Genomic DNA, 25,339 nt, shown 5'->3' with positions numbered 1-25,339 from the left:
AGCAGTTCCAATAGGGTCTTCGCACCCTTTTGGGTGCTCGGACCCTAATGAACAGATATAACAGTGGCGTTGATTTGAAAAAAAGCAAATAAATGTATTGCTCAAAATGTTGGGCTTTAATAAGTCTAAAATCTAAACAATGATTTAAACCATGAGACCACAGGCTGGAGGGTTTGTACAGAGACACACTCAAGCCAGTGTTACTTGTGTTTCCCTCCAGGTCTGGCTGCGTCACCGTATCAGCCTGAGCAGCTCGGACTTGGAAATAACGGGAAACTAACAGGAAAATATGGTGAGGCAGAGCAAACAGGATGGCTCGCTTTGTAAATGACCATTCATTTAATAATTTGATTTAATCTTTTTGCTGTTTCACTGCTAAGGTGGCGGTGAGGCTGCCTACTCACCACAGACTCTTGGTTATGGGGGTGAAGTGAAATCTTCGGGGATATATGGTACAGAACATCCTCTTTCTTTCTTTTTAGTCATTCCACTTCTGTGTTGTTGACTAAATGGTTTCACGTCGTATTTCTCTACAGATAACCAGGGAGCTTACCAGCCGCAGCCTCCTGAGTCCACAGCTGAAGGTAGATCTGCTGGAGAATGTGATATTGTGTCATCATTGCTAGAAAACACAGATAAATTGTTCATTCATCTCTTTTTGCTTCACACAGAAACAGCTGGTTTAAGTTATGAGCCTCTGCCTCTGGAGCCAGATTCAGCTGGAAAATCTTACGGTGCGTCAGGAGTTTCTTTCTGAAGGGATTCACAACACAAATAAAGCCCTGTTTTCTCCTGCTCATCAGCTTTCTCCTCTGATGTCTTAGTGAAGGGAGAGGTGCCGACTCCAGCACTTCCAGCTGAAGGTGAGGGGATGCCCATCGATAGATATGGTAAGTATACTGTGTGTTTATCTGTTGTGACTCTCCTGCATTCAGTTAAACGTTTGGCTGCTTTATGTCACTTTCAGAAAATGTGGGATACATAAATGGACAAGTGCAGCCAGAAGGTAATCCGGAAATATGGATTGCATAAAAAGCACATAAACAATAAAGAAGTTGTTGAAATCTAAATCAGATTTCTGTCTCCTCTCCAGTGGCTGCATTCCCTGCTCCCACCCCCAGCCCCGACCTGGCCGACCCATCTGTCCCTGCCTACCTCCCCATAGAGGACTCCTTCACGCCTGATGTGGTACCTGGACCGGATGTTCAGGACTTGCCCGACCCAGTGGACACAGCCAGCCCCGTCTTTGATTCCGCGCCTGTTACAGAAGCACAAGGCGAAGCTCAGGGTCCTGAGCAACCTGACGACCTGCTGCAACAGCAGCTGCCACGTCAGATACACATTCAGCAGCATCTCAAACTGCATTTTCACCCACAAGGTAAGCCCCTCGGGGCTGACAGGCGGTGCTGAATATATCCTTCAGACTCCAAAAAAGTAGCAAGGTGGAAGGGAGAAGCAGAGGAAGATGAGAGAGTCGGTGGACTGCTCAGGAACGGTTACATAATGGAATGATGGTTTACCTGGCAGAGAGACAGTGAAAAATAAAGAGCCTGTTCTGTGCTTTTGGGTTCTTCCAGTTGCTTTAGTCTGTTATTGCTTTTCTATGCATGTAAACGGTGCAAATTTAGGAAACTACACCAAAGGAAGTTATTGTCCTAAACAGAACATCGCTTCTTACCTGCATGAAATACCACGTTTGAAGTTAATGGACCGAGATAGTAACACTTTCATATCAGTTTTAGCACAACGCAAGCCTGAACTGTACCCAGTCACAATAACGGACGATGATACTTCCAGGTGTATACAGTTATTTAGCCTGTTTTTTCCACATTTAAAGACCAATATTGCTCAAAAAAATATCAAAGAGAACAAAAGACAGTTTGTGTAAATATCACAAAACATCTTTCACTTTGCTCCATTACAAACTGAAATATTCCTAAAAATACAACTTCACTGTGACAAAACCAGAGACCGACGCCTCAGATTAATGATACTCATCAATAATAAATACAATGCTTTTTTTTTTTTTTTGACAACTTGTTTATAGGAGCTGAAGTTTAGTTTGTTGGAGTTTTTCCTCTGAGTTTATGAAATAGCTGCAGCATCAGAGTGCAGGATCTATGTTAGGGTCTCCAAAGTGAGAGAATTTTGTGCATCTATGCATATGAAACAGCAAAAGTTCATAAATTATATATAATAATAAATTATCCCTGATATAGAGACAGTATTAGTCAGGATCTAACAGCAAGTCACACTGTGTACTTTTCTTGCCCTGAACCTGAAGCTGGACATTAGGATTATAATGAATTCTTTAAGATGTTATTTCCATATAACAGTGTGGGAAAATGACATAAGAAGAACAGTATAAACATTATAACCTGGACAGAGGTGCTTTTCAACCTTCAGATAAATCTTGTTTGCATGTAGTATAAACCTTGCAGCCTCAAAAACTAGCATGAGTAGCTCTCTCTCTTTGGTTGTTACAGGTTTGCATGCCTTAAAGCAGTAGTATGATATTTGGAAATGAATTTAATTCATTTTCTTGCCAAGAATTAGATAAGAAAAATGATACCACTCTCATGTCTGTGCACTAAATACAAGGCTACCATCAGCAGCCATTAGCTTAGCTTAGCTTAGCATAAAGACTGGAAATAAAAGAAAAGGTTAGCCTCTCACAAATTAGCAAAATCCACCTTTCAGCACCTCTAAATTAATTTTTTTTTAAAATTTTTGTTATTTTGTTATGTATTGTTTGTTCTAATCGATACTAAACCCAAATTATAACAATGAGAAGTTGTGATTTTAAAACAGTAAAGTAGCTGTTCGCATGCTAAGCTAACTGTATCTTGGCTTGAAGTTAATATTTAGCATACAGATACAAGAGTGGCAACACACTTCTCCTTTTAACTGTCAAGACGTGCATGTAAGCATATTTGTACAAAGTTGTACTATTGACATGTTGATTATTAAGCTACAGCTAACATTAAAGATCCACACGTTTGCTGCAACAATGCATCATATCAGTATGTAAAGACTGGTAGAGGCTGTATGTGCTAAAAACTACTACATAATTGCGTTGTTCTTTATTTTTCAGGAGCAAAGAATAACAAATATGATTTGAATGGTTTCTTTGGGAATAGTGGCTATCAAGGTAAGACTGACTCAAAATAAAATGTTTTTATATTTTATATTTATATTTTCCCCAAACATCCTATTCATCTTTCAACTGTATTCTTCTTTCCCTGCAGGTTAACTCTACTGACAACAACAATTATAACCATTTTTTTTAGTGTTTTATTATGTTTGATTGTTTCCTAATTGTATATTATTTTTATTTTCTTCTGTCTGTCAAATCGTACTGGTAGTCATATGTAGTGTACATTTTTATGCATCCAGATTTCACCTTTTTTCTGCACTTACTGTTCACTGTATGCTAAGAAACTGTCGTTTGTCTGCTGCATATGGTCAGTATTTTTATTAAAGCAGTCTCGTTTTGGGGGGATGTCAAAATATTTCTACAAGATAATAATTCAGTCTAATTTATTTTCAGTGGAAAATGTATTTTTTTTAAATACTTGTGGTAATAAACTGTTTATTATTGTACAGTATTTGATTAAATAAAACCAGAAGAATGCCAACAGTCAAAATATTGTTTTTCTTTCTCATCTATGCAGGTTTTATATATACATACAGTATGTTACAGGATTTGCAAAATCCAATTATTATGTTTAAATATAATGATAAGAACTTATCAGTGCCAGTTACGTCACCACCTGGTCAAGTGCTTTAATCTCCAGATCATCCTGACTGCAGCACAGTTGTAGCACAAGCACGGGCAATAGGAGGATGTGTGCGGTCTGCAGCAAGGGAAACACTCCTGCGTTATTGTTCCATATTACACAAACCCTGAAGTTGAGGTGTGAGTTTGTTATAAGCCACTACAAGGAGCAGCTGCTGCCGTGCACGTGGCTTTTTGTGAGGATTACCCCAGCTTAGGAATAAAAGCCGTCCGCTGATTGGTCCCACTGAAAGCATGCCACTTGGCCCGCTCAACAGGTTGCTTTCATGGAATTACACCTGTCCAATGATGGGTTTCAGTGGCCAGAGTTTCCGACTGGTTGCGGTCACATCCGTGCCTGAGAGCCCTGAGTCTGGCCATTTTTAGGATGTAGATGGTGAGGAACTTGCACTGAGGTCAACTAAATGTGAGGGCCAGTGGCTGCAGGAAGTCGTGATGGGGCTTTACCAGGGACCGCGGCTCTTGGACTTTGCAAAGACCCCTTCTCACCTTCAGTTCAACAAATACGTCCTGACGGGTTACCGGCCAGTGTCCACGGCTCAGGAGTGTCTCAGGAGCCTCTTTTACATGCACAATGAGCTGGGCAACATCTACACCCACGGTAAGTCCAGGAAAATAACTCTGCACTGCTTTTACTTTCAGCTGCTTTAGAACTCCACTCCAATAAGATCAATCTTGAATAAATATAGAAAATTAATGTGTTAATTATATTAAAATGCATCTTTGCACTTGAAATGCCAGAGCAAGTTTTCCTCACCGTGCATATCCTATTAAGCCATATGGGGGATGTATAAACACACATGCCCACTACTCTCACTTATGGCCGGTTACAAGCATACTTGACGAGGGTGTGTAATGAGGATATGGGGTATTAGCTGTAATCTGCCCTGGGAATCCCAGCCCTGGAAATATCCGACAGTTAACTAGGTCTTTAAAGGTGACGGACACTTTTCAACTCTAAATGTATACTGAATGTTTCTCAAGCAAAGCGTCCTGGATGGACACCGGAGTTTGCACAAATGTAGAACAAAATCACAGTACGTAAAGATATGCGTACAATTTCTGCATTTGATGTAAGACCTAAAAATTCAAGCCCGACTTAAGTTGTGCAATAAAACAAGCAAAGATGGAACTTCAACCGTGCACGAGCCAACAACTGTGCGGCCTTGAACTTCAGAAAGCATCTCCTTGTTGTCCCATTTTCTCATTGGCTATCCCATAAGTTCATTAAGGCTAACACTCTTACTAAGGAGAAGTGAAGGGCATTAGCATTAGAGTGTTGCAGTGGTTTCTCTATGCATGTAACCAACTACCATGCATGTTGTTCCCGCTAAAAAACAAACAGAGGAAGTGCTTTCGGTTCAATAAATAACTCGTATAGTTCTGCATCGGGGGGATGTTTCATTGCAAGTGCCAGGTTTAAAATATCTCCATAAACAAAGATGTTCCTCCAAATCTGACCATAAGTTGTTTTCATGAAGTCAAAAATGAGATCATTTTAAGTGATTGTAGCAAAATTTAATGACTTGTAATTGTTCCTTCATCTAACTTTTCCCCTCACTCTTGTTCCTCCTCATCTTCCCGTCACCTCAGGCATTCCTTTCTTCCTTTTCTTGGTGCTGCTGCCTTTCAGTATCCCCTGGATGGAGGTGGACAACGTCTGGATATGTATAGTCCACTACCTGGCCTGCCTCAGCCCCACCGTTGGCTCAGTGGTCTACCATGTTTTCATGAACCACGTGGGAGGAGAATATGTGTACGACACCCTGCTCTCCCTGGACATGTTCGGGGTTTGTCTAGTCAACACCCTGGGTAGGTTGTTGGAAGAAAGTGAACATGACCCCATGTTTTCCTTAGCTTGATGCTAAGTGGCTCTGCTGTCAGAATTCTCCACTTTTTTCCCATGACTACAGTTTTAAAGTCTATGGGGGCATGTCCAGGTCACATTACACGTGTTTCCTGGAATTTCTGCTCCAGTGAATAAAGACTGTGTATCCATAAATCATATGCAAGTAAGCACATGTCCCTGAGCCTCAGTCATGCTGGATCCTCCATTATCCATGATGCAACTCAGCAGCGTCCTGCATGAGATCTTTCTTGCTTGCAATAATAAATGACCTCATCTTTCAAATATCTTAAGTTTCGAGCCAGACTCACTTCACTTAAGTCTTTGCAGAGTCAAATCTCATCTCACAACAGTCAAAGCCAAATCTCTGGTTGTCATTTCCAGCCACAGTGATTGTCCCTGGAAGAGGTTCACCGCTTTCATCCAAACTGAAACATCTCAACAAATATCTGATCCATTGTCATCAGACCGACATTTGTGTTCCTCAAAGAATGAAGCCTGTTAGTTTTGTTTAAGTCCTGACTTTTTCTTTATGCCCTCCAGCCTCAGTTATACTTTGTTGAGTGCTAATTACCAAATATTAACATGTTAACATATTTAATTAAGTAAACCATGTTGCCATGCTGGTATTATATCAGTGTAGAGTCTCAGTGATCCAGGTCAAGGTAATCCTGAGTGTTTCAATAGAAGACTACTTTCTGTTTCTTGAAGACGTTTCACCTCTCATCCAAGAGGCTTTCTGAGTTCAGATGGAGAGTCCTCGGTATGTATTTTTACCCCCAAATCACATGACCAAGGCTTGTTAACATCGGCGGCTCGCTCATTCACACCTTGAGTCATGTGTGTCTTTAACAAGCTTTGAGCCAAGTGAGTTGGAGGTGAGAATAAATACCTGCAACTGCCCACCACACAGTTAGAGCTGAGGAAGTCTCTCGGATGAAGGTGAAAAATCTTCAAGAAGCAGAAATGTAGGTCGAGTTTCCTGCTGAAGCACTTTGGATGCTGTCGACTTTCAGTCCTGTTATCAAACCTGAAACTAATCTTGTGTTTTGATGGCTCTGGGGTTTACAAGACCAAACTTAGAACCTGTTTACTCTCAGATCAAGTCTTCAGTCAAGTCTCACAGAAATAAAGACGAAGCAAGTTGTCCTCACTTTTAGAACTGAAGTCTGACTTGAGTCCAAGTCTGGTGAGAATTTTTATTCTAAAAATAACCCTGACAACAAAAATACCAAAACACCGTCTGCTTTCTCTCCAGGGGCCATTCCCATCATTTACATCACCCTTCTTTGCTACCCAACCGTGCAACAGACTGCCTTGCTGGCCTACATCCTCCTGTCAGCCTACGGGATCTACTGTGCCACCACGGCCCGCACCAACGTCCTGCGTCTGCGAGCCTTTGCCTGGCAGGGTTTATTTCGCTTTAGCCTCTTTCTGTTCCGGGTGTACGGCAGCGGGGTGGGCAGCCCAAACTCCCTGCGTCTCTTCGTCATCATGGACTCTCTAGCTGTGGTAGGAGGTGTAGTTAACATCATCCAGATCCCGGAGCGCTTCAGCCCGGGCCTGTTTGACAACTGGGGCAACAGCCACCAGATAATGCATGTCATGGTTATATGTGCAATTATCTACCTGCACTGGGGCACCCTGGAGGATTTAGCCTGGATTAAGTCCTTCCAGTGTCCTACTGAGTGATGCCAAGTGCATCTAGTTCGCACACACTCGCACTTAAGGCTACACTCATAGAGGTGAGTTTTAGGATTCAGTGATGCACGAGTAAAATATGGAGCTAAGTGGAGAGAATGTTTCAAAAATGCACTTTAGTCCTAGCTACTGAGATTCTTCACAAGGGAAGTTAATAGTTTGACATTTTGCCAGAGAAGAAAAAGAGGAACCTGCAGTGTTATAACTGTGGAACTCCAACGTCCCTGTTTGAGGTTACAAATCCTGAGCACACTTGATTAGTTTGTTGATATGCAGTAGTTTTGGGTCACATCACCCATAACCAAAATAGCTCTTTAACTTAAAATGAAATAACTGTATGTAATAAATTATATATTTTTATATCTTGGTCCAACTTGTATTTGTGTCGTGCACGAGAAGAACTGGTTTGTGACAAAGTGACAGACTGGGGAGTGGTTGCATGCCTCTGCTGTTTAATTGCAAGAAAGATAAGTTGTACATACACTTGAAAAAAAATAAATCACAGATTTTGCTATTGCTAAATGTCACTCAAAATTTTAGTTTTTTTCCCCCATTTGTATTTGGCAACAAATGTTACATTCCTTGTATTGGCATTGTTATTTAGCTTAACCTGAACCCCTCAAAGACGGCCACCTTCAAACCAAAAGCATCAAAGCACTTTAAACTGCATCACATTATGTGAACTTATGGTCACTTCAGAAAATCAGGTGTGTTAATTAGATTTGAAGAGGTGTGGACGCTGCAGAGGTAGAATACCTCGACTGTAACACAGCAGCTTTATTGGTTTACAACGCACTGAATCAGTGCATTCTTGTGTTATCTGCAACGCTGGACGACCTTCCTCTTCGTTTCTCCCAGTAAGAGCTGCCTGGTCTGTCTGCGTGGATCAGTCATCGTCTGAGCTGCTGTCGTCCTCGGGTTCTGATAGGTCGGCGATGGGAAACCTCAAGATGGCCGCCACTCCACTCAGCTGAGTCAGTTCTGAGGAGACAGTCGAGGAGAAATCAATAGGTGACGGCACACAGCCAGTACAGCAGGAAGGTTTTATGTCCGATTACAAAAAGTCAATAATAAAAGTGAGTCAGGGCAACACTTCATGTACAGCGGTGAGGGTAAGAGAGTGTAATTCAGTGAGCTGAATGCACATCAGCAATGAAGACCTAATGGTACGGTGCCATAACGTTACTCATATAAAACAAAACTCTACAGGGGAGTGCATTTAAGGGCACTCTGGAGTATCTGACCTCTAGTATCATTATGGAGTGATGCTTCTAAAAGAGGTTCCTCATTTGGTTTGTATTGTGTGCGCTTAAGGATGCATTTGTGTGATGCACTGAGGCAGCAGTAATGTGCTGCGAAGAGCAATACGTCATAAAAAGTGGGTAAAGAAGAATATGACACGGATGTAATCAAAGAAGGTTTCAAATTAAAACTTGGTGGGGTACTTCTAAACCTGCACCAACTGTTTTTTGGCCATGTGGGGGCAACAGAAACAAGTTTTGAGAACAACACTGACTGTCTTTCAAGCTCATACGGCAAAACAAACATATTCAGCAAATACAGAGCAGCATTACCATTAGGAGTCATATTCACTCTCCTTTTAGCTCTGATTTTGGTCTCTACCAACTCCTGCAAGAAAGGATCAGGATCTTTACCTGCTACATGCTCTGTTAGGTTCAGTACTTGTATGCAAACTCTGTCTGTCTGCCATTTGGTGCTAGATAGTTACGATGACCTGAGTCTGAAACTGAGACTAAACCGAAACAATGACCTAAAAGACGTCATTAAGCTCCTTAGATTCTGGAGGAGTCACATTAGTTAATATAATAAAATATTGATCCACTTAAATCATCATTGTGCAGAACTGTGTAAATCAAAGTGGTTTATAAACTTACGTTCACCAGACACGTGGAGGCTTGAGAATATCCTGCATGGAAACAGAAAGAAAACTCATCAGCTGAATGTTGAGCAGGAAATGACCAACAACTAAATCTCTGCTATCCTGAATCTGTGCTGGTTAGCAAACTGACAGACAATCTGTCATCCTTCATTCATTCTTTAAACAAAGTAGTCAGTGTTTTAGATGTGAATCCCATTCTCAAGACTGTCAACAACTCTGTGACAAAGTGGACCCAAATAGAAAATGAAGATCATTATATATTTAAAAATTCATGCCTACTTGCTCATTCTCGGTGCCTGTGAACAGGGTATCTCCAAAGTTACCTGACATTGCCGCCGTTGTCTCTCACGCTGTCGACCAACCGAACATAGCGACTCCTCGTAGGGACATCCTGATGCCTGGATGTATGTACACACAGACAAAATACACATTAAAATGTTGGACTGGACTGATTTCCTGCATCACTGTCAATCCTTAAGCTGATGAATTTAAAGCATCATCATCGCTGATAAAGGCTTTAAAATCAAACATCACCTTTGGCTGAAATGAACACTGACAGGCCAGTAAGGCTAAAAGTCTGTTTGAAAATGGTACATAAAAATAAATATGGGATGATTTACATGGAAGTGGTTGTTTTCTCTGGTGAATGCATGAATTTGAAAAGCATCATGCCTGCGTGTGCCAGTGGGCCAATGTGATAAGACATAATAACACGTTAATTCCACTACAGGAGAGACGTGATGTTCTCTGCAATTAGGTTTAAAAAAAAACGGTGCATATTTTAGCAGGTGTAGTCAGCCAAAATGAGTTGGAAAATATCAGCAAAAATCACACATTGTGCATCTCTAATCTAAAGAAAACTGAGCAGCAGAAACAGATGAGGAAGCACATAAACAGCACTGAAGCTGAAAACTGTGTTGATGTTTCTGTGACCTACATTATCCTGTTAGCTTCAGTTTTTGGTTGAAACTATTTAAAATGTCAGTTAAAATGCCGCTAACCAGATGGAGCAATAACATTATCTGTAAAACAACCTTCTCTGTGCATTTCTAATGTATAAGCTGCAGACAGAAACGTATCTCCCAGCATGTACCTGAACAACTTATCACTTATCAGCAAGGTGTCGACGGCGAGGGCGTCAGCAGCTTTCTCCACATGAGCAAGTCTGTGCGGAGATACAAAGGTTGTTGATCATCAGTGTGAATGAGTGACGCCTCTGTGGGACACAACTGTCTGGTCCATCATCACTCACCCGTAGAAGGCTCTGTCAGGCTCATGCTGGAGCATCTTATAGAAGTCCTCCAGGGCTTTCACCTCTCCAGCTGCCTAAGAGTTAGACATAAATACCATTGTACACAGAGATAAAGACACTGGGATCATAGGATGTGTAGGTCCATGTGAAGGCATTATTATCCTGAATAAAGGACTCACAAACACTAAGCACTGATTAAACAACTGTGGGAACAGATTACCAAACTGCATGTGGATTCGGTTTATCTTAAAAGATGCTAAAGTAAGTAGCCTTGTACATGTTATAGTTAGTCTTTTATAATTATTATGTCAAATTTTGTATGTTTCACACCATCAACATTTTTCTTTACCACATGACCCTTTGTAAAAATATATACCAGTACCTCTTTTTTTTGTTTTAATTCGAGAGTATTTGTTTCAGGATGACGTATAAAACAGACAAATGACAGGATGCATCGTCACCTTGGTGTCAGAGAGTCTACTCGTCACAGTGGGGTCAGACAGGATTTCTGCAAAACAACAAGCATTTCACTAAGTTTTCACCGCATGATGATACTCGACTGTTTCACTCTCAGATTTCCAGCAGCTCCTACCTTTGAGTGAATACTTGTGACCTGATGATGAGTGGACCAGCATGAATTTGGGTCGATTCTCCAGCAGGAGCTTGTTGTCCTGTCGCACCGCCTCTTTGTAGAGGTAGGTGATAAACTGGTCCTTGACAAACCCTGGACTGGCCACCAGGATGCACTTCACCACTAGTGGGAGGAAAGGAAGGGAAATCGAAACCTGTCTCATGTCTATTTTCATTTCTTTGAACCAAAACCAAAAAAAAAACTGGAGACAAGCAAAGACTTTGGGCGACGATGATAAACCACAACAGGACCATAAAACAGTGCAGTGGTTAATTTAATTGATTTATAGCAACATATTTTTAAAAAAGGAAGCATGTGACAAAAAGGGGAACATAGTAAATGTGTATGTATGGATTTATAGGTGTGCATGTTTTAGAGTCTGTACAGCAGCCATACCATCAAAATTGATGTGACGAAGGATCGCCTGCATCACGGCCTCATAAAACCTCTCCAGCGCCTGTAAACACAGACAGACAGTTTGACATCAAACAGCATACGTGACAAATACACTATGTACCAGTACCGAGGCAACAGGATGTCCAGTTTGTGAATTTGTCCTAATATGAAGATTTTTTTCCGTAGAAATCACTGTCTGATGACTGAATATAAATGTTGTGCATCTGAGCTCTTTTAAAGACATGTAGTGTTGAATACCTGTGTACCTTGTACTACTCAGTACAATTCTAGTCCTCAAGATGAACAAAACACATTTTGTAGAACGAGGACTGTCATTGGGTCAACACATCTACACTAGACTTCATTTTCCCATCAATCTATCCACTTAGCCTGCAGCTGTCCGACCTAATATTTCTGTCTTTTCTCACAATATTTACTTCTAAACCTTTAAACCACAAAACCTGCTGGTGGGTTTGAAAGTCATCCATCCATTATCTGTCCACCGCTTAATCCTCACTAGGGTCATGGGGGGCTGGAGTCTATCCCATCTGACTCAGGGTGAAGGCAGGGGACACCCTGGACAGGTCACCAGTCTATCACAGGGCTACACTTAGAGACAGACAACCAAGTACAGTCACATTCACACCTACGGACAATTTAGAATCACCAATTAACCTCAACATGTTTTTGGACTTGTGGGAGAAGGACAGAGAACCCGGAGAGAACAAAAGTCAGGAATTCTTCAGCTGGACGCAGCTGAACTGCCGGCTGTGTAAGAATGGGAACTAATTAAAACTGTAAGTAGGGCAATATCTTTTGCATGCACCTTTTTATTTTCTTGTGTTTCCATAGAGGTGCGTGACTTTATACTGGGGTAAATAATAACCCCACAGCAGGTAAAAACGTGACAAGGGCCACAAAGATGATTACCTTCTCGTGCTGAGTGCAGCTTCCTCTTCTCTTGCGAGGAATCGTGACTTCCACTTTTGCGCGAAGCAGAGTCATGGCCGGGGTCACCAGTACCAGGTTGGCCAGGCCCTCCTGCATCACCACAGCTGCCACATCTGCCTTCTGGGCGGCGTCACATGCCTGCTCTAAAGAGTAAACAACGAATTACGACATGGATGATATGTGGTAGTGGAGACTTCATGAAGTTATCAGCAGTGTGGTGCTGCAGTTTGACAATAAATTGTTCTATTTTATTGTTAAAGGAATATTATGCAAACTGAGACTTTAACAGCTGAGTGGGCAGTTGCTAAAGCCAATGAAAGTCTGTCTGGTAAACAACATACTTCTGAGTCCATGTGATTACTGTTTACACGTCCTGATTGACGCACAAGTGGGAAGTGCATGCTTAAAGGAACCACGACTGACACAAAGTGATCACTTCTCCTGTGAGTGCTCAGACCAAACAAAACAAATTGTAGTCGTGGTGGCAGCTGAAGTTAAACAGTAGCGCCTGCTTACCGATTCTATCCAGCACAACGCTGTCCCAGCACTTCTTGGCAAGAGTAAACTTCCTGTTGAGCTCGAGCTCAATAGTGTGATAGGCCCCCATCTGAAAAGCAAAAAAACACAAGATGACAACAACCAATTTTCAGTTCAAACAGGGGTTAAACTGGGCAATCACAAAAAACGGACAAGGTTACACCTACAGTGGGGCAATACATCAAACTAAGTCAGTTCATTAGAATTTTTGTTTTGTGAAAAAATTGTCTAAAAAATATCTGGCTATGTTCTTCCTCTGCTGTCTCTCAAACAAGACAAGCAGTGACAAACACTTCTCGGGACTCATGACAGAAATGCAAGCTGTCGTGGTCTCCCAGGAGACACCTTTAGAAGTAAAGAAGAACTTTTAGAAGAACTTTTTTCTGCCAGTTAACAGAAAGTTAAGTAAGGGCAGCAGTAGCTGATGATAACAAAATAAGACAGAAGGATGGTTGTCATAGACAAAGTCTGATGTTGAACAAACCATCGTGTTGTGTCAAGTTTGAAAAAAACACTGTACAAACTAAACTTGCATGCTAGTTCCAGTCCCAATTACAAAACCGCAGCTAAAAAGCAGCTAATATTAGCTGCCCTACTTTCATTTGACACTCACATGACAAAACAGGACAATGGTGAAAGGAAATTACAGAAGCCATTGCGTTTTATATCAGTGTAGACATGGTAAGCGTTTACACATTAGAGAAGATGCTGGAAACAGGTTTAAACCACCGGACTCAAAGTATTTTTGCTGAAGCCATCCTAGGAGCTTCGGTAAAAAGCAAGTGGGCTTCAAATCTCTTCCAAGATGCTTCTTCAGAAGTGAAGAACTGTTTTCAGAACAAACAAAGCCTCTTGGATGAGAGGTGAAATGTCCCCAATGATCTAAGACAGAAGTCCAGTTGCTTTTTGCTGAAGCTCCAAGGATTACATGACCTGAATGACTGAGAATCTACATTTTGCAGAAGCACTGACATATTACTTTGTTAGTGTTGCACAGCTGTTTCTAGTGTTCTTCTTTACAGTGTTAACAATATGTAAAAGCTAGTGTTGCCTTGTTTTATTGGTCACGCACATATAGCCCAGTGACTGCTGACAGGGATATTGTTTTAGTAAGTTTATGTAACGAGAAATAAAAACTCAAGATGTTGATCTTATATACGACTGGAAAAAACAAACAAAACAAGATTATATATTTTGGCCGTATCACCCAACCCGAGCTCCAATTAACAGATTACTTAAAAATCTCAGACCTTGACATACTGGTTCTCCTCTATGTTGGTGCCTTTTACTCTCAGCTGGCAGGCATGGGAGTCAAAGTCGATAGTCTCCACACATATTGTTAGAGTGGTCCGAACTCTTGAGCTGCCCACACTTCCAGTGGGGGATTCAGTCTGCACCTTTCTGTGGGAAAAAGAGACTCTTTAGTTCTGACTCTGATGGAGACAAAACAGTCACTCGCAGACAGAAATAGTGAGAGATGGAATTAGAAATGAAACCCTGATGGAAAATCATCACAGCAGTATTGAACACAATACACACAAGTGGAGCTACAGCTAAATGAAGCGCTAGCCCGAGTACAACATGGTGTCTGTCGCTATGATGATTCACAGACTGTTAAAGGTAGATGCAACTCCTATACTTAGCTGAGGCAGATTCAGTTCACAGAGCAGAGTGTAGCAAAAAACAGAATTCTTGCAAAAATAGTCATGTGTAAATAAAGCTTTCTGTCGCAACTTAACGATTGCAGCAGGTGCGTACTTGCTGCCTGGTGGTGGTTGTAACAGAGGTGGATGGGAACTAATCCTTGAGCAGTTTTGTCAAGGTACTAAACAAACGTAGATTCTAATCCTTATCAACAAACAGAATAGCTATCAATTGCCAGCTCTCAGGGCAACAAGATCCATCTCAGAGGGGCTGGGAAACTGCCAGATTGGTTTGTTTGCGCTACAGGGCTTCATCGGTCGCTTTCATGTGATAGAGTTTAATGGTTACCTGATAGTTGAGGCTCTCAAGCTGTCCCCCACTTGGAGCAGGTTGTAGGTGTGCCACATATCCTCCGCCTCCTCTGGCACCAGAGTCACCTGGCTGAAGAAGCATTTGGCAATCAGTAAACCAGACTGTGCATTGGTGTCATCTGTGGTTTTGGTTATCACTAACTTAAATTGTGGATGTGCTGTCAGATGTGAACCCATTATTTGGTGTAATGACACAGATGGTGCAGTGATGCATCAGCACTCCTGCTGCTACAGTAATTACTGAGTGCACGTATATTATATCACAGGTGGGGTTTGTTTTGTTAACTCACTGGGGTGTTGTGAGTGTGCTCAGTCATTACAGCTAAAGCAGAGTGGTACCATCTAAGCTCATACAGGTTAGTTCTGAGATAACACATATTAACTACAGGAGGGGTAACTTCTGTGCTAATCCAAGACTCCCCTCATCTTTGTTGGCACAGATGACTGTAAATCACATGTGGACCATTACAGCTGCTACGTTGACACATGAACAGTCAGCAACAAAATAGCATGCTGGTTAGCTTGCTAACATTAGCCTCTCACTCACCCGGCATTATCTTTCTCAATGTCTTTATGGACCAGCTTCATGGTCGGATGATTGTATAATATAAACAGGACTATTAGTGTAAAATAGGCAGGTTAACGTCTATCCGAGTAAGAGACATGTTTAAAACTTTTAGTGAAATAGCCAACTAGCTAAGCCATCTCTCCACTTCAGAATGAATCACTCGCTGAGTGTTGCCAGGCGCTGGGACATTGCGTCATGCCAAAATACGTAGTCAAGTCTTCCCATCTTGGTCACTTCCGTGGGTGTCGCTTTACTGCGCCACAAATACAAAGCGATACAAACGATAAAACCTGAGTAAATGTGGACAAGTGTGGTTTATCTCGCATTACTTGACAGAATCTTCAATTTACAACGACCAAAACGAGAGACATAACCGAGAATGAGGGCCCTTTTTACAATGTAGTTTGAGATAAGTAAATGCTGACAGACATTGACAGCAGCCATTCAGAGAGAAGATTGGATGTTAGAAATCCCGCCTTTTGAGGAAACTGACCAATGGGAGCACGACAACAGTCAGGCCACTTCCGTTCAACCTCGCTTCGAGCTAACGCTCGTCTAGCCTTTTTTTTGTCGATGGCATGGTGCTAGTAGCTACGGCAGAAATAGCGTTGTCACGAGAAAATATTTTAAAGTAGATTCGGATATCTAATGGAAAATAGTTGACTAATACGATTTTCTAAAGTACATGTCAACCATCACATCTTTTATTATTCAGCACCCAGCCTCAAATTTTGAGGTTGCCAATTCTGCCCCAAGGTTAGCTAGCTAGCGGGCTAACGATAGCCGATTAACGCTAAACTAGTTGGGCTAACGGTAACTCGGTAGCCAGTTAACAGTCATTACGTCTTAAATTCGTAGGAGTAATTAGAAAACGACCAGAATAGGGGAATAGCATGGCAGAAGCCGACAAGTTGAACATCGACTCCATTATACAGCGTCTGCTGGAAGGTAAGACTCAGTATTTCGCTCGATATTTATTCACCGAGGTAGCCATTTTAGCTAATGGAGGCTAGACAACGATAGCCGTCAGTGCTATGTTAGCAAATTGAGTTCATCTCCCGTCTCTTGCAAATGAAGCACAGGATTTGAATTGTGCAAGATTTCGGCCGGTAGCATCCGTATCGCAGCAGATTAACGTGTTATTTCGACTTTTCTGCTTAAATTGTGAAAAGTAAAACAGTATTTACGCGAAGGGTGTCGTCAAGAGTTGGTGTCGTTAACCTTGTATTGTCACTAAAAGAATGAAGCAATGTACATATTTTTTTAAATGTTGTGGTTTATAGCATACTTGTGTGTAGGGATAACTATAAAAAGGTTTTGTTTCATGGAAATCAAGTGTTTTTTGCTCAGTATGGTCAAGCTGTAAATCCACAGAACTGTTCACAAGATGGAAATTAAAGCCTTAAAGCTTATATTTATTACTCTTTGCTCTCAGATGAGGTTTTGTTTTTTGCTTCTCCCACAGTCCCACTTGTCCTGTAGTATTTATTTTCTTGGTATTTGTTTCAGATAGTTGTATTTGTTGATCGTGCTCAGAGGTGTGGTTTAGAAAACTCCCCATATCCCGCTAAAATAACACTGGGTCTTATCAGAGAGTCATATGGCTTTTTCTGATATTCACTATTTATAGGTCAGCTTCGGGATTTATCTGGAATTGATTCTCTTTCTATCTGGTCTTGTGCTGAATTTTGGGCCATTGTAGATTAGTTATGAAATTGTGACCAAAAACCTAAAGCATCTTGAATGTTTTTGAAGATCCTTATCAGATTGTGGTTGTAAATAAGAACTCCACTTTTAGCTTTTCACTGTGAAATATACAATCTAGCAATTTGTCTTCCTTTTCTTCCTCATTTTGTCGTTGAGGTTTCTATAATTGTGATAGTTGTGCTGATGGAAGTAACAGATTGAACAATAACGTGCCAACTGTGCATGGCCGTGTGCCATATTCTGCACAGAACATGTGAATTCTATTTTCGCATTTATTTCCCTTAATAGGAATAAAACGCTACATTTCCCTCGAATGTTCTGTCAAAAATCCCGTAAATAGCACCGATACCGTGATCACTGAATAGCATTGTTCGTACTTCCCATAAAAATGAGAATGAATATAAAACTGTGCTGTTAATGGTCTGTTGTTTCCACTACACTGTTTATGACTTGAGCTGCTTTTTTTTTTTCTCCTCACAGTGAAAGGCTCCAGACCTGGCAAAAATGTTCAGCTGACAGAGAATGAAATCCGTGGTCTCTGCCTCAAATCCCGGGAGATCTTCCTCAGCCAGCCAATCCTGCTCGAACTTGAGGCGCCCCTCAAGATTTGTGGTGAGGCTTAGTTGTGTTCTTTAGAGTCTTGGGAATTTTCTCGTGTGGTCACATTGCCTTTAAAAACACTTTAGATGCCTGTTGTAGCTTAAAGTGCTGGGCTATTATGAGAAGGCTTACATTCAAATTATTCTGTTTATTCATGTGATCAGACGCTAAAAGATTTTCAAATTACATTTAATTTGTTCTTAAAAAAAAAAAAAAGCGGAACCCTATGATAGATGTTTCAGGACAAAAACAGAGTGCACGGCTGTGACCTTGCTACAGAAATGAAGGGATACACTGTCATTGGCTTGCCTGTACAGTGATGTTTTACACTTTGTCTACCTGGAATTGCCCTCCTTTGTCACACTGCTGATGCCACTTAAATCTAAATGCTATTTTAAAGAAATGGCCCGCAAATTCCAGGAACTAGACAAGTTTGCAGAACATTAAAAAGTCACCAGCACTGCCACTGTGAATGCAAGCTTGCACATTCAATGAATTCTCATCCTAACACCACACATCAATCAAAATATGAATAACAGTGTTCATTTAAAATAATGGAAGGCCAATCATGGCGTGAAATGTTGTGGTTAATTTACAGGGTGCCAAGTGTTGTTGTACCTCTATCCATGTCCCTTGTTCTTTGTTTTGCACACACACACAGAGCATGATAATCACACTGTTTCCATTCTGATACCGCTTGTCTCTCCAGGTGATGTTCATGGGCAGTACTATGATCTGCTTCGGCTGTTTGAATATGGGGGCTTTCCACCAGAGAGCAACTACCTGTTCCTGGGGGACTATGTAGACAGAGGCAAGCAGTCCCTGGAGACCATCTGCCTGTTGCTGGCTTACAAGATCAAATACCCAGAAAACTTTTTTCTGCTGAGGGGAAACCATGAGTGCGCCTCCATTAACAGAATATATGGCTTCTACGATGAGTGTAAGTCGTGTGGCGTGTACACTGACACAGACATTGATCTTATCGATCTTATCAAACATATTAGATCCTGACAGACATGTCTTGATAGTCATTTAAGTTTTGTTATATATGCTAAAATAAAGAAAAAAGAGAGAGAAAGCAAAGTGTAAACATGAATGAATTTTTATTAGTTGACAAGCGTCAGTGAAGTGATCAACATTTACACACACTGTTTAATTAGATTATTTTTTACCTGTTCTGCTGCTAGAATTGTACACGTGATGCCAGCGGTGTACGAATCTAGTAATCTAGTAATTTTATAACAAATCAGTTGTCTGTTAAAAAAAAAAAAGAAGAAGAAGAAGCTTGTGATCATTTCATCTTGTTTTCTAATCAGTATCTTGATGGATGTGTTTCACCAGATGTTCTTTGGAGTGTAAATTCATGTAGCATTTTCACTAAGCACCTATTTTGCCGTCCACTTCTGAAAACAGTAACGGAGACACAAAGTTACTTGAGCTAGAGGTTACCAGCAGTGACTAGAAGTCTTCCAGCGTGCAGCAGCTGTGACTGTAACAGTTTGTTCGGATTGCGTTGCCATTATCAAACAGAGTGTACCCATTATTTTGAACTAATCTACAAATGATTAGCTATTTTATTATGCTAAGAAAAGCACTGCACCCAGTCTTTGGAATAAACAGCGAATCAGTTCTTTTAAACTTGAGGGTGAAAGTGATTAATTAGCAGTAACAAAGCACACATAGAGAACCTCTCAGTACACCAGGCTTCGGGCTAATGAGCATGATCAGGGCAGCATGCGCAGCGATTATCACATGCCCGTTCTCACTGTTCACAGAGCCAGGATTATGTAAAATGTGTTCCGCCTGTGATGCAATAGGTGCCGCTGATTTAATAGGTCTTGAGATTAGATTGTGATAAAGTAATTGTGGTTTCCTCCCACAGGTAAGAGGCGATACAACATAAAGCTGTGGAAGACCTTCACCGACTGCTTCAACTGTTTGCCTGTTGCAGCCATTGTTGATGAGAAGATCTTCTGTTGCCATGGAGGTATCCTCATCAAACAGCTCATTTGGCTTCCATCCAGAGCACATACACAAACTCGCCTCAGCTCTGTTGCTTCTGTCAACATAATGGGCAAAGGCCTGAAGCGCTGTGCGGGATTGCAATTTCTTGTTTGACTGTATTTATATATATCCTTTCCCCCTATCAGCAGACATGGCTATAGATATGCAGGCACAACTTAAACAGACTGTTCCTATGGCTGTGACATTCTGGACTACATGCATAGGTCATGCATTTAGTCAAGTAGTTCACCAAGAAGATTGTTTTGTGCAGCGCTCTTGACAGTTGCATAACATGTAAAGACAAGTCAGATTGAAACAGCATAAACGAGGACATTTGATTTAGAATTGACTGAAAGGAGCACAGTTGTTTATCTTCCGTGCCTATGTGGACTAGTTGTGCTGTAAGACAGAAAATGACAACAGAATGGACCTAAGGGCTCAGACAAAGTGGCACCAACCCTCTGCCACATCTGTCTCATGTCTTTGAGAACCACCATGCAAACTATGTAAACAGACTTCGATAACAAAGAGGGTAAATTCCACCTCCTGCTTCAAGCATATAAAATTACGTAAGGCCAAACCCACTGGCAGGATATTGTATGTTTGCTGGAGTTATTTGTTTATTGAGCTCATATCAGATAAAGTCTCAATCCATCTTTTTACATCTGTCATGTACAGTGTGCATACACCGTTGTCTTCTAAATGATCAATCAGTATTTTTTAACCTCTTGGTGAATCCTAATTTAATCAGCAAACTGCAGACTACCTGATGATTCATCTGTAGTTCATATTTTTGTATGGATTGTTTAGTCCATCAGGTCTGTCAGGTGTTTTGTACAACCATCAATCAAAAACCAAACATTCAGTTTTACAATTATACAACAAAACAGCAGCAACTGTTTACATTTCCGAAGCTGTGAAATGAAAAGAGTGAAACGACTGCATATATCGTATTGTTTTAAATTACACTGTCCATCGAGATATTCTGTAGCTGCACATGTTTCTTAGTTGTTAATCTCAGATCCTCGAGATTCTGTTTGCTTAGTTTTGCATGTTCTGACTTGAGTAGAAAAATAAAAGCAGCGTGTCAAACTGAACCCAGGCTTCAGAACATGAACAAACACACTGTCCAACAACACAGTTACTAAATTCACATTTTTTTGTGCTTAGTGTTAAAGTCTTGTGCATTGTTTATTTCCTCCAGGCCTATCCCCAGACCTCCAGTCCATGGAGCAGGTGCGAAGGGTCATGCGCCCCACTGATGTGCCTGATCAGGGCCTCCTGTGCGACCTGCTGTGGGCGGATCCAGATAAGGACGTGCTGGGCTGGGGGGAGAACGACCGTGGCGTCTCCTTCACTTTTGGTGCCGATGTGGTCACAAAGTTCCTCCACAAACATGACATGGACCTCATTTGTCGAGCCCATCAGGTCAGTACAAGAACTGATTGTAAAAAGATTATAAACATTTTTAAAATAAAGATTTGAACAATAAGAGGGGAATGATTTTCCTGTGTGGAGTCCAGGATGATGAGCAGCTTTACCCTCATAGTCATTATGTCTTTATGTTGTATATATTGTTCCTACAATGTTGATTTTCTTTGAATCTATTTGAAACTTCTCCTTTTTGAAGGAATAAAAAGAAGTCATAAACCCAGAAAGGTTGGCACTTTTGCCAAGTCAATTTCTTACAGCTATTATTGAATATTTAAAGAAATCAATAGCAGCTACATCACACTGAAACCAGCAGGAAACCTTACTTAAGCACATTTGGACTTGAGCCCAGCAACAATAATGTTAGCACCTGATTTTGATTTAGTCTTAAAATATGTTGATTATAAGTCGTCGTATTAATATTACTTTTAATATATTGAAGCCTGGAAATGTCAATTAGTTTATAAAATATTAGTGACGTCAACAAAAGCTAATTTAGCGCTTCTCATCAGTGACATTAGTCTGATTTTTGTCTTTTTATTTTGATATCTCGTGGTCGACTCTGGTCATTTCTGGCAGACTCATTGCTGCAGCTGCTTATGTTCTGTACTGCAGAGCTGCAAGGACTTCTTCTAATAAAGCAGTATTTTTAGGGCACTGTTTTATTTATCAGCAGCCGGAGCCTACAGGGGCTTTCAGCAGATGCATGGAGGTTGTTGAGTAAGACTTTAAAACAATAATTAGTTCATTTGCCTGTTTGTCCATTTTACCAGTTGCCTGTAGGGTTTATTTCTTATTGGACAAATCTCAGTCACTTCATCATGTTTCTTGCTTTTACTGGTGTATTTAGTATTTTTCTTATTGAAAAGCTCATCTGTTTTTCATGATGTGACTGCTGCTGACCAACGGTGTTCCTGTTCAACTAGTCGTCACATAATAATCATTTAATTAACTAAACATATATACATTTTGGGAGGATAATCATAAAACGATTTCCACTCCAGAGCTGAGAGAAAGTGTTATAGTTAGGATAACGTTGTTAACACTGTGCCACATTAAACACAAAACCACAGCTCATAACGAGCCGTAGCAACACCGGTAAAAGCGGTAGGATGACAATTCTGATTGTGTTGGAACAAACAGCGAGCAGACTGAATATCTGAACAAGCCTGGTCATGTAGTCCGCCGCCTCGGGTTGACTAATCACAGCTGGCGATCACTCGTCCTCCGCGGGTTATCACAGAAGCTATAGGACCTGATCTCCATGCTGCTATCGGTCTGTTGCTGGTTGCTCAGTGTTGCAGTGAACTGTCACAAAAATCCATTAAGCTTTTACCAGCGAAATCGCTTTTCTATATGACGTCTCTGTGCCTGGTGTTCAGGGAGAGAGCGTCCTGCCTGCATGTTCAGACACTGAGCCAATAAGCTCCACTCAGGCTGCTCCCACTGAGCCGCACACCGTTTCTGGTTGAAACCGTTGATTACACCTAATTACAACCCAGTAGAGGCAGGACTGGCTGACTGGTTTGACTTGCAGGACTGATTTCACTACCTATGGATCAACCCTAGTTGATAAAATCAACACCACAGCCCAGTTGATAACCAGATCGACTGTGCAAGTAAAGCAAATGTATTTATGGTGTAGCCAGCGGTCCCCAACCACCGGGCTGCAGACCGGTACCGGGCCGCACAGAAAGGAGGAAAAAAAAGTTCTGTTGTTTTATTTTTATTTCCAGCGCAGTCTACAGGGTGTTTTATTTTGAAACATGACCAACTCGTCTTCAGTCTGTGCTTGTTTCCTGCACTTGACTGTCAGTCTTCATGCTCGGCGGTTAAAAGAAGCCGTCAGAGGAACCGCTGACGAAATGTATAAAAAAAAAACAAATGTTTCCGGAAAGTGAGAGAGACGCGACTCTGAGACAGAAGAAAAAATAAACACATATTTAGCAAGAAATTTTATTTGTTTGTGAAACTTTTTAATAGAGAAAAAAATGTTATTTTTTGTTATGTGTACAATGACTGGTTCGTAGTGCATTAAGACCGCTGGTGTAGTTCATTCGTATGCCTGCAGCTAATAGAACTACAAGCCTATCGTTTTGTTTTTGTGCCTGATTCACCACATGTGAAAGAGACGTCCTTCACTTCCTCCAAGACGTGTTGCTAACCCGTCCTCTGTGCCCATATGTCAGGTGGTGGAAGACGGATATGAGTTCTTTGCAAAGAGGCAGCTGGTGACGCTGTTCTCAGCCCCAAACTACTGCGGGGAGTTCGACAACGCCGGAGCCATGATGAGCGTAGACGAGACGCTCATGTGCTCATTCCAGGTAAGCAAGAGGCCACACTGACCCGTCTCGCAAAATCATTCCCGTTGTGCTTTTTTTGCTCACTTTTTTTTTTCCATCTCACAGATTCTCAAACCCGCAGACAAGAAGCTCTTCTACGGCGGTGGAGGAGGCATGGGCTCTGGCCGCCCAGTCACTCCTCCCAGGAAAGCTAAGAAATGACACCAGTAGTTTGCCCTCGACCTCTGACCCATCCCTCCTGCCCTCTCTACCTCTCTTCTCCTTTCTTTCACCAAACAGCCAGAAATCAAACCTATACCCAGGGCTTTTTTCCTTTTTTATCTGTACTTCTTAAAACATTTAATGTTATGAATTGTCTGAGTGAGTGCGTGCGTGCGCAGACCACAAACGTGTCTCGTCTGCAGGTGAGCATTAAAATCATGTGTGCACGTGTACATTTTGTGTGAGAGTATTAGAGATTTATACTTTCCCCTTTCTCTTACCACTCTTCCCGTGGAAAGGTTGAAACCACAGTGTCTGTCTGTACAGTAATTTGACTGAAAGCAGGGTCTGGGAGACGGTGGGAGATCGCCTGCCAGCAGGTGGTGTGTGTGTACTTGTGGAGGAGGGGGGGAGTATTTTGTTTTCCCTGTCCTCTGTACTGTAAAATCTCAAACACAGGTGTGTGCATGTGTGTGTGCGCGCATGCAGCGTGTCGCTTCTTTGATCGTGACGTCTCCGTATCCTCGAACAGGAAGGAGTTCACGTCGCCTCATCAGAGCAAGCTCACCGACACACACACACACACATGCATATGACTCTTCAGATTCATATGAGCCAGAGCTGTAAAAACCCCATACAGTTTAGGTTTGTACAGATTTGATTACTTGAAAGAGATTTTTTGTGAATTCGTTTTGTAGTCTTTCATCAAGTTGACCAATAAAGCGAGAATCTGAGCTGCATTGTCTGCTCGTCCTTTTTTTAAATCATAATCCTGTGTCTGCTGTATGATGAGCACATGGCTTTGTAATTAATCCACAGAACATAGCAGCTTGTGTGTTTGGTTACTGAGTTCTTCACGTTACTAGGACGTCCTCACTTCACCTGCTTAGAGCAGTGGTTCTCAAACTGGGGGTCGGGACCCCCTTTGGGGTCTCAAAGTAATTTCAGGGGGTCGCCAGATCATTGTCAAAAAAAAAACAACAAAAGAAAGAAAAAGTCTACATTTATCAAATAAATGTGTATTAGGGCTGTCAAAATTAAAAGTGTATACTTCTTCCCACTCCTTTGTTAATGTTATGTTTTCATTGTGCGATATTATTATTCTTTTTTGCTTTTTTTAAAAACAGATTTTCTTTTATTGTCATTTTTTTTTCCTTTCATCTGTTAGAAATAAATTCAATTCATTCAGTCATTCAAAAAAAAAAAGTGGAATCAACACATTCATTTTAAACTCATTAATGGATGAACAACAAAGTTATTACTCATGATATATTAACAATTCAAACTGGGGGGTCACAAACACAAACTGATGTTATCTTGGAGGTCGTGGCTCATAAAGTGTGAGAGCCTCTGGTTTATAGTGTCAGTCATATGGACCCAAGCTGACCCTCGGATAATAAGTGGAGACACGAGTGAAACTGTAAAACTTACAAGCTTCGTATTTCTTTTTATTTGTAGAAATTGGATATTAAATATAGAGAGGGGGGGAAAAAGGCC

At 41.3% G+C, this 25,339-nt stretch overlaps 4 protein-coding genes across 4 annotated transcripts in view; 3 read left to right on the top strand and 1 right to left on the bottom strand.

The window, feature by feature from the left end:
• The window catches only part of cmn (calymmin), a gene marked incomplete at its 5' end in the record, with an annotated part of 20,995 nt that extends 17,446 nt beyond the window's left edge, over positions 1-3,549 (top strand). The window contains 9 exons of the mRNA XM_008301313.1: positions 221-292; positions 381-452; positions 537-584; positions 672-734; positions 825-890; positions 968-1,006; positions 1,094-1,378; positions 3,095-3,151; positions 3,249-3,549. Of these exons, the coding sequence (XP_008299535.1) occupies positions 221-292; positions 381-452; positions 537-584; positions 672-734; positions 825-890; positions 968-1,006; positions 1,094-1,378; positions 3,095-3,151; positions 3,249-3,253 (707 nt within the window). The remainder of the gene's footprint in view (positions 1-220; positions 293-380; positions 453-536; positions 585-671; positions 735-824; positions 891-967; positions 1,007-1,093; positions 1,379-3,094; positions 3,152-3,248) is intronic.
• Positions 3,550-4,234: 685 nt separating this feature from the next.
• On the top strand, positions 4,235-7,337 carry LOC103371848 (progestin and adipoQ receptor family member 4-like). Its single transcript, XM_008301312.1, has 3 exons — positions 4,235-4,400; positions 5,393-5,611; positions 6,904-7,337. Exons 1-3 carry the CDS (start codon positions 4,235-4,237, stop codon positions 7,335-7,337), a joined length of 819 nt encoding a protein of 272 aa, XP_008299534.1.
• Positions 7,338-7,777: 440 nt separating this feature from the next.
• pelo (pelota mRNA surveillance and ribosome rescue factor) lies at positions 7,778-15,791 on the bottom strand. The gene is made up of 13 exons (XM_008301310.1): positions 15,576-15,791; positions 15,006-15,098; positions 14,264-14,414; positions 12,993-13,083; positions 12,456-12,619; positions 11,526-11,586; positions 11,091-11,252; positions 10,960-11,006; positions 10,499-10,572; positions 10,340-10,411; positions 9,570-9,644; positions 9,242-9,273; positions 7,778-8,327 (listed from the first exon to the last, which is right to left on the bottom strand). Exons 1-13 carry the CDS (start codon positions 15,614-15,616, stop codon positions 8,233-8,235), a joined length of 1,158 nt encoding a protein of 385 aa, XP_008299532.1. The 5' UTR covers positions 15,617-15,791; the 3' UTR covers positions 7,778-8,232.
• A 342-nt stretch (positions 15,792-16,133) lies between these two features.
• LOC103371846 (serine/threonine-protein phosphatase alpha-2 isoform-like) lies at positions 16,134-24,577 on the top strand. The gene is made up of 7 exons (XM_008301309.1): positions 16,134-16,544; positions 17,784-17,915; positions 18,613-18,843; positions 19,786-19,890; positions 21,112-21,335; positions 23,528-23,662; positions 23,747-24,577. Exons 1-7 carry the CDS (start codon positions 16,490-16,492, stop codon positions 23,840-23,842), a joined length of 978 nt encoding a protein of 325 aa, XP_008299531.1. The 5' UTR covers positions 16,134-16,489; the 3' UTR covers positions 23,843-24,577.
• The last annotated feature ends 762 nt before the right edge of the window (positions 24,578-25,339 follow it).

The sequence above is a fragment of the Stegastes partitus genome, unplaced genomic scaffold, assembly GCF_000690725.1.
Source record: "Stegastes partitus isolate 25-593 unplaced genomic scaffold, Stegastes_partitus-1.0.2 Scaffold1656, whole genome shotgun sequence".
NCBI lineage: Eukaryota > Metazoa > Chordata > Actinopteri > Pomacentridae > Stegastes > Stegastes partitus.
Note: the sequence above shows the minus strand (reverse complement) of the source record. Positions and strands in the feature narration are given on the sequence as shown.